Genomic DNA, 19,660 nt, shown 5'->3' on the forward strand with positions numbered 1-19,660 from the left:
GCCCAGAGGTTCCTTATCTGTTAGTTTATGCTCAGTAGCTGACTTGCTCCTGATCTCCTTACATGGTGCCAGATTATTCTCTCATCACCATGCCCCATTCAAATAATTTACCAGCTTACTCTTCCACAGCCACCTATACTTGAAGCAGCAAGCAGCAGTAGCAATAGTACTATCAGTTGTAGCAGTAGATGTTCTATTAAAATGAATGTTAGGTCAGGCAAAACAGAGTGATCAACATATGACTTACCCAACATTTAAGGAAGCATCCAATATTTATTATTTTAGTTGAGGAGCTGCCAATTAAAAATACCAAGAAATCAAAGCCAATGAATCTTAATTGCCATCTTAAAAAAACAACAGTAGCCCACCATGCATTTGGGCACGCAGAAAAACTTGCAGAAGCAAAGTCTGAATAGCTAAGAAATTAAAGCTAAACTGTCTTAGGATGCATTATAGGTTTACATCTTAGTGCTCCAACCTTTATTTCATACTTTAGGGGAGCAATTTCAAGGTTTTGTCCTTCTGAGTTTAACAATCAGAAGAGCTATTGAGTCACCTTATCTTATGACAAGGAGGAACTGCTGAGATTGGGCCTGATGTGCTTTGCAATATGTAATTAAGCGTTTTGTAAAAGTTGAAAAGCTACACAAATCAAAGAGTTAAAGATCCACAGATCTTGTGTGCAACATGTCTACCAGACAGAGTTTTGTATCTAATTTCATGCAAATTGCTCGCAGATTATGCATAGAAAGGGCATGGAAATGAGCACCAGCCTTCCAAGTCAATAACTATTTTCCAGGTCACCTCCTGTGGTAAACAACAACATGTTTGCCTGAATACGGATTTATGCAGTTGCTTTCTGAAGATGATTCAGAGTCGCTATCCTATCCAACTACAACAAAAGACAGGATTAGATAATCACTGTGCAATCACTGTTTTTAAAAAAGTCATTTGGCATTAAGAGGCAGTTATATAGTAGAAGAGATCATATGTAGTTCTGTGGAAGAGTAAGTTTGCCTGCAGAGAGTTCCAGGTTCAATTAATGGTATCTCTTGTTTAAGAAAGGAGATAATGTACAAAAACTCTGCCTAAGATGCTAGAGCAGGGATAGCAAAATGTTTTGGGGGGTCATGGGCACATTTGCAAACTGGAGAAATTGTTGTGGACACAGTGCAACATGTCACAGTGCAACTATTCAACTGGCTGGAGGTGATGCTTCTTTCAAGAGTAATTTCAGTGCTGGAAGGGGGCAGGGACGAGTTCATCCAGTTTTATCCTCCTTTACATGGGTATGGAAATCCCAGTAAGATAAAGCCAGACACCTTTACTCTCGATATCATAGGCTGCTCTTGAGTTACTATCTAAGAAAACTCTAGGTCACTTTGTGCTGGCAGTAAATTCTGAACTCCACTCAGCTCTGTTAGTGATAATGATCAAAGTACTATTCATATGGACACTTACTCTACAATGGAAGAGAAGCGTCTAATTAACCAGGGTCTCTTTATCTTGCTTTCAGCTTGCTTCTGTGGCCTTGGTTTAATCACTTGATCATGTAAACAAATTAGAGTCTGAAATTAGCTAAACTGTTGATCTCAAGATAAAACCCCTGATGGTGACCGCTGGCATGAAGGATATTGCTCTCTAGATCCTCACAATTCTCAGAAAAGGGGAAACGGCAGTGAGCCAAGAATGCCACTAAACAAATGCTTTTGTACAAATGTTTCTCCTGCAAAATATTTCAGTAGCCATTTGACTTAACCAAAGCAAAATTGCCATTGCCCACATAGTGGTTTCAACAGGGCTTAATGGGCCTCACTCACCAGCACCATAAACTTAAAATACTTTTATACTGCTTTAAACAGTCTTGGCTTCCCCCAAAGAATTCTGGGAAGTGTAATTTGTTAAGGCTGTCATTAGGAGACCCATATTCCTCCCACAGAGCTACAATTTCCAGAGTGATTTGAATATCAATTCATTTTCCTAGGGCACTCTGCAAATTGTAGCTCTATGAAGAGAACAGGGATCTCCTAACAACTCTCAACACCCTTAGCAAACTACACTTAGGGGGTGGGGGTGGGGGTGGGGAGGGGGAAGCCATGAATGTTTCAACTGGTATCATAGTATTTTAAATTTATAGTGCAGATGGTGTCAAAGATGACTTGATTGGTTCAGGATAGCAAATCAAGGAGTTCTATAATAAAAGCCAGAACCTAACTTAACAAGGCCAAATATTAATGTGAACACTGCATTTTTAGTCATTTGCTTACAAAGCAGCATTCATTCATTTTGGATAATTTTGGTTTTGAGAAGCTTCTATATTTCTGAGCAAAATACTGCTGTGCAATTTTCAGAACTGCTTTACAAAAGACCTATTGTCTGATTCCTAAAGCTTGAAGCTGAGCTGTGTGAGGAACTATTAAAAGGAAAAGAGCAATGTGCAACTATTGGTGATTACATTTTTTGGCCCCCTTGCTTGCCATTTCCCTTTCTTTTGAAAAGGCTCCATCACCCCCATCTTGCCAGGCTTTTCATCTTCATGACCTTCCCCAGCAGAACGTTAGCAAAGTTAAGCAACTGCACAAACTGTGAAGGAGGAAGTGTGAAATGTTGATTTCCATTTAAACTCCAAAGCATCTCTCTTTTCCTTCTTAGACCCAGCTCTCATATGAATCCTTGCTGCTTGGGTCATTATAAACAAAAAGTAAGGAACTTCTGGGTTCATTTTAAAGGGTGGGCACTGGGAATGAAAGCAGCAAGCTTTTTCTTAAAACCAATTTTCATGAAAGCTGTGGAGTCTGTTAATAAATGGTCATCCTTTAAAAACAACGCAAAGTGAAGATAACGGTGCATGATTATAATAATGGTTAGTTTGGATTGGCCACACTTTAAAATACCCACCGCACTGCAGAGGAGGGTGACCAAGACGATCAAGGGTCTGGAAACCAAGCCTTATGAAGAACAGTTAGTTGAGGGAGTTGGGTGAGGAGTGCTTGAAGGAGCTGGATATGTTTAGCCTGGATAAGAGGAGACTGAGAGGAGATACGATAGCCATCTTCAAATATCTGAAGGGTTGCCACATGAAAGAAGGAGCAAGCTTGTTTTCTTCTGCTCTGCAGGGTAGGACTTGAACCAATGGCTTCAAGTTACAAGAAAGATGATTCTGACTAAACATCAGGAAGAACTTTCTGATAGTAAGAGCTGTTTGACAGTAGTATGGACTCTTCTTCCTTGAAGATTTTTAAGCAGAAGTTGGATGGTCATCTGTCCTGGATGCTTTAGCTGAGATTCCTACATTCCTTCCAACTCTACAATTCTATGATTCTAGGGTCCCAGAATCTTAGTTTTCTTTTTTTTTTTTTAAGGAATTCAATCAGAAATTTCTGAACAAAGTTAGAACACAAAACACAGAGGCAGCTCTAATGCTTTGGCAGTCAACAGGCAGCGCCATTGCTAAGGACACTTGATCACTGTTGATAAGCAATCAAAAGAAGAACACTCCCCAAGTATTCTGCCATTACAGGATGAAACACAACTGGGTGGTTTTGGTATGTTTTACTCAGAAGTAATGCCCTTGAAATAAATGAGATTTCCTTCCTACTGAGAAAATATATATGATACTGCAGTCCCACCCTCTAATCTTCAATCTCTCTGCGGCCTTTGACACCATTGACCATAACATCCTTCTGGACCGTCTTGAGGGGCTGGGAGCTGTGGGCACTGTTATACAGTGGTTCCACTCCTTTCTCCTGGGCCGTGTCCAGAAAGTGGTGGTGGGGGATGAGTGTTCAGACCCCTGGGCTCTCACTTGTGGGGTGCCTCAGGGTTCTGTCATCTCCCCCAAACTTTTTAATATGTATATGAAGCCGCTGGAAGATATCACCAGGGAGTTTGGGCTGGGTGTTCATCAGTATGCAGATGACACCCAGCTCTACCTCTCTTTTAAATCAGAACCAGTGAAGGCGGTGAATGCCTTGTGTGAGTGTCTGGAGGCGGTCGGAGGATAGATGGCAGTTAACAGATTGAAGTTGAATCCTGACAAGACAGAAGTACTGTTTTTGGGGGACAGGGGGTGGGCGGGGATGGGGGACTCCCTGGTCCTGAATGGGGTAACTGTGCCCCTGAAGGACCAGGTGCGCAGCCTGGGAGTCATTTTGGACTCACAGCTGTCCATGGAGGCGCAGGATAATTCTGTGTCCAGGGCGGCTGTCTACCAGCTCCATCTGGTACGCAGGCTGAGACCCTATCTGCCCGTGGACTGTCTCACCAGAGTGGTGCATGCTCTAGTTATCTCACGCTTGGACCACTGCAATGCGCTCTACGTGGGGCTGCCTTTAAAGGTGACCCAGAAACTGTAATTAATCCAGAATGCAGCAGCTAGACTGGTGACTGGGAGTGGCCCCCAGGACCATATAACACCGGTCCTGAGAGATCTGCATTGGCTCCCGAGCACAATTCAAGGTGTTGGTGCTGACCTTTAAAGCCCTAAATGGCCTTGGTCCTGTATACCTGCAGGAGCATCTCCACTCCCATCGTTCACCCCAGACACTGAGGTCCAGTGCCGAGGGCCTTCTGGAGGTTCCCTCATTGCGAGAAGTGAGGTTACACGGAACCAGAAAGAGGACCTTCTCGGTAGTGGTGCCTGCCCTATGGAACGCCCTCCCATCAGATGTCAAGGAAATAAGCAGCTATCCTATTTTTTAAAGACATCTGAAGGCAGCCTGTTCAGGGAAGTTTTTAATATTTAATGCTGTATTGTTTTTAACACTTGATTGGGAGCTGCCCAGAGTGGCTGGGGAAACTCAGTCAGATGAGCGAGGTATAAATAAAAAAAAATTATTATTATTATTATTATTATTATTATTATTATTATTATTATTAGTCTCCCATGTGACCACTACCAGTCTATTTGTCATCACTGGCCTGTTATTTATTAATGTGCAGTAACCGTCTTTACCCTGGACTTTGACATCCTACTCCTGTAACTGTGATTTGTTTTACCTGTTTTTAACACCAAATTTTGAATTGTTGCAACTCCTGCTGGTGAAGGCTAGGCAATAAAAGTAGGAGTAGGAGTAGTGTGTGTGTGTGTGTGTGTGTGTGTGTACACACCAAAGCAAATACAACCATAAGATAATTATTTGCCTTAAAGCTACAACATATTAAAATTCCTATAGGCTGTATTTTAAACACAAGGACATTTTTAAATCAAGGTTGCCAAAATGTTTTCTGTATGTATTTTGCTGGGAGTTGTGAAACTGCACATATTTGTTGCTTGTTATATATTTTTCTTTCTTGCTTTCCTCCAGGAGCTCAAGACTGTGTACACTGTCTTTCCCTTCCCCCCATTTTTCACAACTGCCCTGTGAGGTAGGCTAGGCTCAGAGCTGGTAGCTCAGACACTAAAGTTGTGAAATAGTACATGATGTACACAAAGTATTTATTCTTTGCTTGTTATTTATCAAGGTTGGCAAACTTTTTGTTTGTTCATTTTCATATTTTGCTATAATATCAGGTCACTGAAATGTTGCAGCTAAAATAAGGAGGCTGCTTTTCTGGAAATATAGCAACAAGGCTTAAATGAATTGTACCAATAACCCAATGACCTCTGGCTGTGGAAACTGTTTAACTTTATCCCCTAAATTAGAACTGTACCCACGAGATACTTCTGTGCAAATCTCATTGAATGGCTGTGTGAGAGCAGCCTTGATTGACTACTCACATGAACAACCTTGTGGCTTCAGTCAAATCACTTTCTTTTGGCACCTCCCAAAACTTGTCATTGTCCATATAACCAATGCTCACTAAAAACCTCCTCTATTTCCTCTTGCAAGCCTAACTTTTAGTTCTACTGTTTGTTCAGCAGTTGAATAAAATAAGCAGTCACTAAATGTCTGCCCCTATACCCTATGCATTAAAAACCAGTGTACATAACAAATCACTAAGATCAAATGCAGGTAACATAAAAGAGAATGTTCTACAGGAAAACCTCTTGGCCTGGCCTTGCATTCTTTGCACACTGTAAATGCTCCAATAACTTGAAAATGTGAGGAACTGAAATATAGGTAATGAAAGAGTTTCACACATGAAAGCTCACACTTTCAATAAGGAACCTGCAGTACACATTTGTAGATTTATTCATAAATTGTGGCATAAAATGTAATAGGCTCTGTACTGAATAAATAATGTATGTTTTTAAAATGTTTCAAAATATACATGAACATTATAGTTGGCGTAAGTCATATCATGCTTCAATAATCTCTTCTTTGATATATACTATTAATCATTTATATAGCAGTTATAATGTTCAAAGTGCTTTAAAGTCTTTATACTGCTTGTCCTTGCATGTTATGTGGTAGGTCACTATAATTCCCATTTTGGTTATCAGGAACAGAGCTTAAAATCAGATCAATGAGAGACTTGGATGTGAACCCAACTTCAAACCAGCATTCGATCTACCAGCCAGACTGACTCAATATGTGATTCCTATGCGATTCCCAATAGGTTCCTTTGCTTGTAGAAGCACAGTGCAGGTTATGCTTTTATGCATGGAAAGAACAGAAATGTTTTCAGTATGCACTGAAGATTCACCAATATTGGTGTATTACCTTATTTCAGCTAAGAGTGTGCGCCCCAGAGAAGGCCCTTTCCCTAGATATCTCCATATGGATGAATGAAGGCTGTGGAACAACCAGGAGGGCCTTTCTTGGTGATCTTGGTGACCAGGCAGGGAGAAGATAGCCTGGTTCAAAGTTGTTTAGAGACTTATACTAAACCCTTCAACTTGCTCGGGTGTCATATCAGCAGTTAGTGCAATGCCTTTAATGACAGTGTTATAGGTCTATCTCAAAAACCTAGCTGCTATATTCCACACTAATTGTTGCTTCTGGAACAATATTAGGGGGTAGCCCCCCAAATGTGTGGTGACCACTGCAAGTACACCAGAACTTTAAATGTTACTGGCCGTGAAATGAATCTCAGTCATGGGGGAGGGGGGGTGCTTTTTGTTTCGTCTTCCTTCAACTATGAGACAATACTGTGCGGTTTGCTAGATAATGCCTTGTAAGCATATGAACCACGGTGCATAAACAAGCTTATGCATTTGCATAATGGATAGGAATCTCTTTGTGTACAGAGTTCTCTACAGCACTGCAAAAACTCCCTTGCATGGAAGCTCTGGGAACAGATCACATCCATAGGGCTCCTGACTGGGACACATAATACGCTTTGCATAGCTAGCCAATCCTATAGTTACAGAGGATGCTACGTGATATATTTTGCAGACCGCTGTCTACTGGAAATGCTTGTGCATTTTCAAAACATGAAGGAACTGGTATTAAAATCAATGTTTACTATTTCATATCGCATACATATGGGAGCAAACTGTCTCCTGTTCACTTCGGATATAGCTCTCCTTTGTGCTTTTCAGAGAAGATTTTCACATGCAGATTGTGCACCTGTTTGCTCTTTGTGTCTAAAGGAGACCCACGCCAATGAATATACAAAGAGAATTTGCATAAGATCCTTGAAATAGCTCCACAAAACACAGTGAATATATATATATTTTAAAATGCTATTTAAATTCTGTGCTCTGAAAGTTGCTTCGTTGTATTAAATTTTGGTGGGTATTCAGTAGGGGTGCGTGGAGCTGGCATATGTGACATAAAACGTCCTTAATGGTGCTACCTGCAGAGACTCCTATTTAAGAACTATGTTTTATTTATTTAAGTACAAAAACACATCTGGATTCTGAAGCAAGCCAAGAAAGAAATATCTTTTTTTGGCTACTTCTACCCCAACAGCAGCCAAGCTGTTTCCTTTGACCATTATCTATACAGCAGCTGCAAAGGACAAGATGTGAATATGCTTTAATTACATTTTTATTTTAAGAGATATTGAGTTGTTCTGCTCTGCTGTATTCCCTATTCTCCCCAAATCTTTATTACATTGTATGAATGGATTAATACTGAACCCCCTAGCCTTGCCTGGCTTCTTTAAAAACAATTAGGTATACATTCCATTTGTAATTTTATTTAAACACATCAATAATTTAGGAGGGTGTATAAGGTAAGACTAATATATAGAAACTAAGCAAGCAAGTAGCAAAACTTTTCCCCCAGTGAATCCAAACTCAAGCCTCAAGACACCAAGGGCTGCAACTGGAAGATAAGTTTGGCACATTTATTTCCATCTTCATCAAAATATAAAGATATACGATAAAACCAATTCGTGCTAGGCTTGCTGGCTGGAATTCTGTGCAATAACTCATTCCTAGAAACCCTAAGGCTAGGTTTAAGGGTCCTTTGCTAGGGTGGCAGAGATATGTGAGAACAAAAGAGACCCAGCAGGGCAGATTAAGCAACAGCAAGAGGGCAGGCAAGGAGACCATTCCTCCTGTCTCCCAATTCAGTAAACTTAAAAACAAACTACACTTGATCTCATAACTTTTTAAAAGAATGAATGCAGCTTTTGGATTAAAGACAAAGTGGTAACGAGGCTAGGAAACCACCAGGGTTAGGGGGGTTATTCAGTGAATATGCACTTTGAATTATTATTACTTTTGTTATCAAACACTTATAAAACATCTAACATTTCCTAAGCACTGCATAGAGATTAAAATATAAGATTGTACCTGTCCAAAGACTCACAACCTACAGGATATGAAAGGAAACAGGATTGTGGAAGGAAGAGGAACGTATCACTATGTGCCTGTTCTAGGCAGGTGTGTGTGTTTGTGTGTTAGCAGTATAATGAATTCCTGGCTCTTAGGGAACATGTATTTCCCATTGAGTCCAAGGTAGGTAACCTGAAAAGCTAAGAGAGGTATGTACACAAAATGTACATCGTAGAGGAGTTCCACTCCTATGCTGTCAGCTCTCCATGCTGTCCTGGAGAAGGAAGATTTTTGTGTGTTGATGAAGAGCCAATGGTTTATTAGAAGAAACCCATATACTCTTGCATCCAATATATATTTGAAAGGGTTTTGGTAGTGAGGGAGTTGGTCATTATGCTTATTGAGAGATGGTTTTGGATCAGACATCGTGAGTACTTGCCTGGCTTAGAGACTGCAGACATTGTGCACCAAGTAAAACAGGGGTAGAGAACCCTTTTGGCCCAGCCGGCCAGATCACTATCTTTCCCCACCTCAACAGGGCAACTTTGACAGGTGGGTGGGACAACCCACCTGTCAGTCACTAGCATCATTATGACAGTCAGATGCTTGACAGGTGCACTGTGTTGTCCACATGTCAGAGTCTCTTGCACAACACTTTCAATCCAACAACTGGTGATGGATGGTGAGTTCAAGCCTGCTTTCTGTAGAGATGAGCTGCAAGATTGGGTTCCCCATCAGGAACTTGGGATTGCAGCTGATTCAGCCACATCTCTATTTTTTTAGGTAATAAAAGTACACTTATGAATGAAAGTGAGATGCCCTACACAGCCAGTTGTGCTTCCATAGTACTTATAGTACTGAAAGTACTTCCACTGGGTGGTATCTAACTATGTGTTACTCATGGTTAAACCTACTGTATTCAATGGACCTAACTTAGTCATGTTCATTGATTTAAATGAGTCTACTCTGAGTAATACTACACTTTATAACCACTCTTTGTAAAATACATTAGGAACGTCTATCTATCTATACACAAACACACCTAAGGAAGGAGTGTCAGTCGACAGCTAAAGAAGAGAAAGATAGTAGACAGTCTGCATGTCAGCATTTGCAAGTCCATTTTGCCTTAATGGACACTGAGAGTACATGGAAAGCCTCAGTAAGTACTCCAAGACCTTAGAAATGGACTTCTATATATCCCAGGTGCAAACTGCTCTGTTTATTGTTTTAATATGTGTGATGTAAATGGATAATGATCTTCCCAAAAGACCAGGGATCCTGGTAGCTACCAGACATGTTTTTAAGTGTTGTTCAGTTGATTTATTCCTTCCAATTTGAAAACAAAATTAAACAAAACTCTCACTGTTCAAAAGAAGTGTCTAGAGGGCACTGCATATAATTGTGCTTGTTTAGCCTGCAACTGCTAAACAAACAGTATGACAATACTGGGACATGGGGACATGGAAAGGTTCACTTCAGCTTTCTTGCAGAGAGTGGGAAACATCAGCAAATGTATCTGATGAAACCTGATATGGCTATGAGAACCACAATGAAAAGGGATAAAGAAGAATATTCAGAGGACCAATGGCTTCTTTAATCAAAACATATTCCTACGGATGAGGGTGGGACTGATGTTCCAAAAACACCAGCCTTTTGTTCATGGCCACTCTGATCTTCTTGTAACATTTAGGCAAACTTACTGGGCATTTCTCTGTCCTCACTGCACATTATTAGGGGCTGGTTAAAAGAAGGTTGTAAGGGAAAGTTATGAGCAGTTTTTAACCAACCTGGTGCCCTCCAGAGATTTTGGACTATGAGTCTTATCATCAGCTGCATTGGCTGGGGGTGATGGGAGGTCCAGTTCAAAATGTCTGGAAGGCACCAGGCTGGCAAAGGCTGGCCAAGAGCATCAGGTCTCTTCAGGAGTTTTGGAGGTTATTGCAAATCACAATACTAGAAGGTCAGAGAGAATATATATACCCTTTCTCCCAAATCATTGTTTACTCCTGGCAGGGGAAATAAAGTGAATGTGCCTAAAATTTAAGAGAGAGCAGCTCCATGTTGGGTACAACATCTAGTTTCACGCTCAGGCATGCTGCCTTCTTTGGCGTAAATAAATCAAATGCACTTCCATGCAAGTTGCACTGATATGAAGAGCATCCATGCAGAAGCTACACTTGCTGGATTATGTACCTTAATTTGATTTTCAATCCACTAATAGTCTGGATCCCACAAGCCATTCACAGGACTGGGCCCTGTTGGGTTCTAACAGTTGGGTCCCAACTTCTCCGAAAGAGCACTAGTGGTAAAAAGGTAACGGTAAAGGGAACGACTCTGGGGTTGTGGCGCTCATCTCGCTTTACTGGCCTAGAGAGCCGGCAAACAGCTTCCAGGTCATGTGGCCAGCATGACTAAGCCGCTTCTGGCGAACCAGAGCAGCGCACGGAAATGCCGTTTACCTTCCCGCCGGAGCAGTACCTATTTATCTACTTGCACTTTGACGTGCTTTCGAACTGCTAGGTTGGCAGGTTAAGGCCTAGGCTAGGCCATTACATAAAAGGCCTCTAGTGCTGCAGATCTTGTCCCTTTCCATGCTATGCAACTAGGATTTTCCAGCTGTCCAAAGGAAACTTCCCCTGACAGGGCAAGAAAAAACAATAGAGTATACAGTTATGCACTTTTGACTCCCAGGTGCTCCTGTGGCACATTTACCCATGTGCTGTAAGTTGCAAGTATTTCTAGGCTGTTGCAGAAAACAGAAAAGAAAGATGAGAAACGGTTCTGTTGGAGCAGTGGGAGCATGTGTCAAGCCCCTAAAGGTGGGCTGTGCATCCTTTTGTCTCTCAGAGGTCCATATACTGGCAGGAGCCACATACTAGCAGTGGGCAGATCAGAGACAGAAATGGGTACTAGAGTCAAAAGTGGGTTTAGCCACCTTTTCTCTATCTGATCATATCAGCACCATTCATATTATACCACTTTAACAGTCATGGCTTCTCCCCAAAGGAATTCTGGGAACTATAGTTATGAGTGCTGAGGGCCATTGGGAAACCCGTCTTCAGCTCACAGAGCTACAATTCCCAGAATTCCCTGGGGAAAGGGATTGATCATTAAACCACTCCAGAAATTTTAGCTCTGTGAGAGGTTCCCTAAGAACTCTCTGCACTCTTAACAAACCACAGTTTCCAGGATTCTTTGGTGGAAGCCATAAATGTTAGTGGTATAATAGTGTTTTAAAGGTATGGTGTGGATGTAGCTTCTCTCCCTGATATCTTCTCTCTGCTGCCCCCTGCTTAATTTTCTCCCTCCTTTCCATGAAATGATATTAAGGGGAACTTTAAATTATGCCAAGGGCCTCACCTCTGTTTTAAAGAGATAGACAGAATGTCAAAATTAGCACTAGGGATGGAGAACACTGGAAATGGAAGACAAGCTCTCTCAGTTCAGAAACTCCCAAGCCATTATGAGTGAGTCTACCTGCCCATTCTTAAATTAGCCTCATAGAAAAATGTGGCGCTATTGGTCAATACTAAAATTACATTGGTGGTATTAAACCTGAGATGGCTCATTCACACATGCAAGTCATCACTTAGCACTACAGCAATCAAGTGGGTGAATTGCCAGTGTGAACTAGCTCTCAGACAATTACCCCAAATAGATAGGCTCTCAGAGGTAAAACCCACTGAACAGCATTTTTGAATGGAAAGAGAACTGCATTCGGTAATCTGTGAAGAAATCCATTTTCATACTCCTGTCGCTTTCAAAAATAGTAATAACATTTTTCTGACCAGGAAGCTGGGTTGTGCAATGATGGAGAACGAAAGGCGTAAAGTCAGGAAAGATGAGTGAAAAGTGAGAAAATGAAATAGCATTAAGCAACTTGGACGCTGAAATGAATGAAGACAGCGCAAGAAGTAATGATGGCACTTAAAGGAAATATTCATGCTGCACATTCAAACATGAGGACAATTTTCGTTAACCATTCCCTTTCCAATTTCCCACAAGCATGGAACAATGCAACAGATATCGGAGTGAAAATGCTACCATTCAGATAGGAAAAAGGAGCAAAAGAGAAGGAACAGAAGGCCTGTAAGTTGAAGCTGTATTTTATTCCAGGACTGTGCAATTTAGCAGAAATATACATAGGGAAGTGCAGGCCTTTCATGTGATCTACATATCAAGGGAATGCTATCTAGTGCTAAGGACGGATTATGGAAAAAGTTGTTGGGAAGGTCACAGGAGGCAATTCGCAAAACATTGTACTTCAAGCATAAACTAGCCTGTTCTCTCCGGGCAGATTCAACTAATGAGTCCTGCCAGCAGAGCTAGTAATAAATGCATGAGACAGATGAGGGCTCTACTGCAACTTGAGTATAGATACTTTAACGTAGGGGTGGAGAGGTGTTGCATAGCACAGAGACTGCAGAAAGAAAAGGCTGGTAGTAATAGAAATAGGAAGAGCTTAGGGGTTTCTCATGAGCTCATCTACTGCAACAACATGATTTCCTAGACCAGAGGTTTTCAACTTTTTTGAGTCCACGGTTCCCTTAACCAACTACATTCTTTCTGCAGCACCCCTGTGGGGCTCAGGAGCCCAGTTATGTTTCTATTTGCCTGCAGAGCTGGCAGCCTCTTACCCTTTTTCGAACACCCTCCCTTGTGGAGTGTTCCCTCAGACTCCTCTCTCCAGGCAGCTGCTGCTGCTGTCTCTGGTCTCTGAGCTGCCCCCTCCCCGCCCTAAGAGAGGTGTCTCCCAGAGGCACCATTCACCTATGGAGAATATAGCCAGCGCTGCTGCAATAAACAGCTGTGCAAGCCTTTGAGAGGCAGACACACAAGAGGATATCGGAGGAGGGAGGGAAGAGTGACAGAGGCCAATGTTGCCCATGACACCCCTGACCATCATTCAAGGCACCTCAGGGTGCACAACACACTGGTTGAAAACCACTGTCCTAGACAGATTTCAACTCCCATTTGCCCCAGCCTGCATGGCTTCCCATCATGGATGATGGGAGGTTTAGTTCAGCAATACAGATTTCCCACATCTGTTGTAAAATAGCTCAAACTGATGCTTAGTAAGTCATTTCCATAATGTCGTTGAAAGGAATCTCTTTCCCCTTTCAACCTGCTAAATACCCTTTCTCCTTGGCCCTGTTATCAGGGCTGTGAGCAAGTCAGAGTCCAAACGGAGGGGTTAATCCACAAGAAACTGCAAATTGTTCCAGAAACTATTCACAATTCTACCAAATTATTCTTTCATCCTTTCAAATATGTTTTAATTAAGTGTTCACTCATGATTATTTGCCAAGAAAAGATTACCTGCAGAACTCTGCCTGGAAAAAGTTCGTACATTTCCTAGGTTTCTCCAAGGGAAACCAGGTATTTTTAAAACGTGTAGACTTAACGAGATGTTATTATTCTGTTAAAGATGTCAGGTTTTCCTTCCTGATTGTCCTGTTCCCTGGCGAAAATACTACTTGCCAGCCTTCGCAATTTCAGCATCACCAAAGGTTCCTTCTGCTACCTCATTAATCACTCCACTGCCATGTGCTATCTTACCTGCAGATGTAATTCGTCTTGCAAGTATCTTGTAAATTCAGGCAGTTCGGTTTCTCCCTGTCCTCATATGAACACGCAGGGACAATAGTCTGTCGTCTCCTCTCTGTACATGCAACGTCTCGGCAGGAGCAGAAGAGCATCCCATAACTGTGCTTCGGGGGGACTTTGTCGAAAAATTGCCTCAGGGCCTTATGACACTTCCGCTTATTGCAGATTTCATTAGACACACTGCTGGTACAGGGGGTTATATAAGCTGATCGGTATTTCTTGCAGGTATCGTTGAGGTTACAAGCTTTTGCTGCATCCAAACAGTTGTTCCCCTTTGATATGGCAGGCTCCACTATACATATATAAAAAGAAGGGAGGGAGGAGAGAAACAGGATTATAGAGTTGCTTCAACATTTGTATTATTGAGATATCAAGGACATTTGTCAGCTCAAGAAACTTCTGGCACCAGAGCTGATCATAAACAAATAAAATAAAAGATAGGCGGTAGGATTTCAGAGTTACATGCAAGTTCATAGCTATGATCCTCAAGCCACCAAGGTGAGCTAACAGATGGAGATGAGGGTAGGTTATATATGCAGCAATGTGCAGCCCTAAGCTCACATGCAGCTGCCCAATGTACTTCAATGAAAACTAGGATCTACATAAATCCCTACTTAGGTGTATCCCCTTGAACGATGCTTCCAGCTCCACCCCCCCAAAAAAAGAGAGAGAGCGGGATGATTTTGTGAACATGGACCATGTGGGTGGGTTACTCATATATGTCCTGGTTCACATTTCAGGTTCTAGATGCATGATCACCTCTACCACTAGGCCATGTACTGCTACTTCTAGTCGCTGGCAGTGTGACCACGGGACTTTGAGGATGGCAGTCCCCATGCCATAGTAAAAACCTGTAACTGGCAAAATATAGCTACAACATTCTACAGAATTTCAACATTACTGAGTTATAATTATATATTAAACCTCAAGTTTATTTTGTCTACAACACAGTATGCAGAAATGCATACTAAATCCAAGTATAATTTCCATGTAATTTGCAGGGCATATAATTATGCAATATAGGCATAGTAGACACTAATTACTATGTGATTACAGAGTAATTACATGCCTATTTGTTTCTGGAAGGCAAATGCTATGCAGGATGCCTTAAACTAGGCTGCCTTCAATAAGCAGTTACCAAGAATCTACTGGATAATGGGTTCTGAGTTGTCACATATCAAAACAGAGATTACATTCTTAAACTATCATCAGCTCAGGGCCCACCATAGTAGACTGCAGAAAAGAATGAAATAGAGAGGGGAGGTGACGCCTAGACTGGGTCTCAGTTACTCATCACCTTGCTAGTCTTCTTCAGCTGCACTGAGACCTGAGCGTCTCCAAAGGATTAGAGGAGACAAAGACATACACGTTGTTACCCATCACACCAGTCTCTTGTGTCCCACAAAGACAGCCTGGTTAGTGTAACCCAGAGTCAAGTTTTATGTTGCCCTTTCTTTTTAATATATATTTACGTGAAGCTGCAAAGTTCAAAAATAACAACAACAAACAAAATGAGAGATTACTGGGTGCAAATAATATCTCACACTTTTCATGGGCTTTAAAAAAAATCCTAAAGCAGGGAAGCCAACCTGTGACCCTCCAGCTCTTGCTGGGCAACAGATTATAACTTCAGAACCTCTGTCAAGGCAAAAATAACATTGTATTTTGAAAAACATGAGTTGCAACCAACAATTACATCTCCCCCCCCCCCAATATGCTGGCAAAACAGTTCTGGGGTTCCCTCAACCCTCCAGAGCAGATTTAAGGGGAGACATGGAGCACACAAGCAGAGGAATGGGAAGTTCGTTGTGTGAATGGGATACTGGATACAACTCACAATATATAAATATCTCCTTATTCTACCCACAAACCACAGATTAGAAAAGCATTACTGCACGTATTGAGATCCCTTTAGAGTGCCTATGTTTTGCGACATGCAAATTTATGATTAGCAGCAACTGGAATTATATAAAACATGAAAGTATTTAACGTTCAGAACAGTCACACCCCTTAATTTTCAAAGCAGTTTGCAGATGCAAGTCGCGTTAACTTCAACTTGGAACATGCCTGCAGAATACTTTGAGGACATTCTTGACGGTTATTAGGTGATTTATATCCTATTTTCTTCATAAATGAGATGAATTTTTCACAGAAGCAGATGTTCAGGCTCAATGTTTATGAAAATCTATGCATCTTCCCCAGTTACACCTGTTATTCTGACTTCAGATACAACCTTATGAGGATTCACAGAGAGGGCTGTTAATTTGTTAAAGAGTTAGCACATTTAGGATCAGCACAAAACTATTTCCTTCGAATCTGGCTGATCTTAATATTGGTAGGACAAGAACATCTTATATCTAATTAAGTGGGTACAATCCAGGCAAAGTCAAGCACTTTGAAATCTCATCAATTTCAAAGGGAATGTGAAGAAATTTATTTCACCTTCCCCTAAAAATCAATGGGACTTCAAAGTACTTCGCCCTTGCTGGATTGTGGTTTGTGTAATTTTGGGTCATAAATGTTAAGTCTGCAATCCTAAACACACTTACTACGGAATGGGGTCATCCCTCTGAACACAGTGGGAGTTGTTTCCCAGAAATATGTATCGGCTTGTTTTATAAATCACAATGATATGTTTAACACAGAATTAAGATGGAGTACAAAGCCTAACTATGGATATCCAACTATTTATATGTTTAGATTTCTTTTATAGCTAGGCTTAGGATTTCTTGCATTTGTACACATGAACAAATTGTACATTTGAACAAATGCACATAGGGGCAAACCATGTAAATGACGTAATGTGTAGTTTGACATCCTAGAGATCACTGCTTGTTGTTGTAGATCAGCCTTCCCCAAAGGCTACAACTACAACTCCCATCATACGTAACCACTGGCCATGCTGGCTGAGGTTGATGGGAGCTTGTAGAAACTTGTAGAGGGTACCTTGTTGGGGAAGGCCCTTCTAGATCATATGGAAGTATCCTAATAATACTGGTATCCCAATAAGTGAAGCAGCCTGAAGCAGCCTTTCAGATTCTATCTCCAAAATAAACCATTATGAATACTGTATTTCAGAGATTGCAACTATGGCTTGTATCCAAGTTTCATTTTTAAAAATGAAACTCCTTTCTCCCCCATGTCCCATATTCTACATCCTGATCGCACAGAAGGAAAGATGAGCACACAAGTCCACCTTTCCAGCCCCACTGGGAGGAGTTATCTCCAGTGTCCAAGCTAGTACAAAGGAGCTGATGAGTTGTTGTTTTCCCTGCTATGTAGCCACAGGGTGTGATGCTTCTGCTTGTGGAAATGTACTAGAGAACTCCCTTTCCATTTCTCAGAAAGGAAGTGTAAGAAACTCACGGGAGAGGCAGTGTTGCAAAGCTGTAATAGCAAAACTGTTTAGCAAAACCACACAAAGACAACTGATACAGGCTTGGGCAGCTATCTCCTATGTTACTACACTATATGATTTCAACACTAAACCAGAGGGAATTATGTATCAGAATAACTTTTTTTATGCATCCGGCAGAGAAATCCACTCTCAATCCACAAGCTATGTGGAACCAGGCAGTGGTGAGGATTTATGGATGATGTAGAAAGAAAAACAAGACTTTGACTAAACCTCATTAATTAATTTAATTTAGAAAATACAGTGTGGCCACTTGTTCTGGCAAACGTCTCCCAGTTCTACCACTGACTTAGCACATAACCAAGCCAACTACTATGCTTAAAGTCTCTCTCCCAAGCACATTTATGAAGGAATAATTGCCACTGTCGCCACAGGGACTTCGGGGCCTGATTTGCAGAGGATGCAGTGTATAAGCAAACACCTCATCTGTGTTCAAAACATTATTATTTATTTATATATCACACCCAGAGTACATGGTGCTTTACAGGGTACTAAAACGACAGGTCCTTGACCTGAATTAGCTTACTATCTAAAATCTGACACACAGAGGAAATGACATTGGGAGGGGAGGGGTAAGCAGGGGAGCAACTTGTGGCTGTTTCTGTTTTACATACATGATGCACATCCCATCATTTATAACTACATTTACTACAGCCACTGGATCATCAGCAAGCAATGTTCATTAGTGCAGCCCTCACCAACCTAGTGCCCTCCAGCCATTTTGGACTACAACCGCCATCAGCCACAACCAGCACATGCTTGCTGAAGGCTGATGTGTCCAAAACATCCAGAGGGCACCTGGTTGGCAAAGGTTGCATTAGCACACATGCAGACTACTCAAGTACTCAAGGCTATTGATTGTGGGCATGCTAATATTACATGAGCACAATTTAGGCAATCCATTCCCCCAGGCTATAAGGGAGAGCAGGTATGAGCATGGCAGCTCTCTCCTTTATCACTGTCACCTTCAGCTACCTGAAAGATTAACTTCTGAAGTGAGGAGGGGGCTGTCCAAGGTTCTACATCATACAAGGAACCTAGCCAAGTAGAGAAGGTTCCAGACTGCAGACATTTGCTTATAACATATGGAAAGCAATTGGGAGGGCAATGGAGGGGATAGAGCTAATGCCATTGTCCCTACTGTCCCTCACACAGTGATAATCCCATCGGTGACTAAAACACTCAAATGGGACTCTACAAATAAGTGCATTTAAACACAAAGGGGAAAGCACAGAACAGTAAGCGCTTTAGCTGTGTGCTGTTTAAGTCACATCTTGCTTCAAAGCAGGGTTGTAAAAAGACATTGCCTTCTGTACCACTGTGTATTAGTCACATCCAGAACTGTTTCTATTCCACTGCAGTTTTTCTTCCACCCAAACCTATGTTATTCCTCTTGCTGCCCACTGTGGCACAATTGTGTAACTTACGTATATTACATAATTACATAAATTACATTGTCATTATGTTATTCCTTCCAATTCACTTCCATGTAAAGGAAGCACCATGCAAATGGTGTGGGAGGGGCACAACTACACATCGTTTCCAGACTGAAAGCAATCACAACAGCAAATACCAATCATAATCACTGGATTTACCGTTATATTCGTTCTTGATATGAGACAAATAAGCAAGCACCAGCAATTTCCACTTCCATTTTCATTTTTGTCAGAGTTCGCTGACATCCCTACTTCCAAGTAAAACGAGGGGGGGGGTGAGGGCTGATGTGAATAGAGTTAAGATAGGACAAAGGCATGTCGACACACACACACACACACACACACACACACACACAGAGATTTCTACACATTCAGATCCTAATACACAGATTTTGGTGAACAGGCTGTTCCATGGCCTAACACAGCAGTTGAGGAAGCAAGTTCCTATTGGTATAGCAAGACAGATGGCAACAAGCACCCCCATGATGCTGGTGATTTCAGTTGACGATGTACATGAGGATGTATACCAAGAGATGCAAAGACACATCTGTGTATCCGACCTGTTTGTGTGGTCCCCGGTGCAGTAAGGGA

General features: G+C 41.6%; 1 protein-coding gene across 1 annotated transcript in view; it reads right to left on the reverse strand.

Annotated features, from left to right (window-relative positions):
• GFRA1 (GDNF family receptor alpha 1) overlaps positions 1-19,660 on the reverse strand; it is a 183,388-nt gene that overhangs the window by 57,931 nt on the left and 105,797 nt on the right. Inside the window, exon 4 of the mRNA XM_083616723.1 lies at positions 14,171-14,510. Coding sequence (XP_083472849.1) covers positions 14,171-14,510 — 340 coding nt within the window. The remainder of the gene's footprint in view (positions 1-14,170; positions 14,511-19,660) is intronic.

Source organism: Podarcis filfolensis (assembly GCF_964270895.1).
Source record: "Podarcis filfolensis genome assembly, chromosome: 5".
Lineage (NCBI taxonomy): Eukaryota > Metazoa > Chordata > Lepidosauria > Squamata > Lacertidae > Podarcis > Podarcis filfolensis.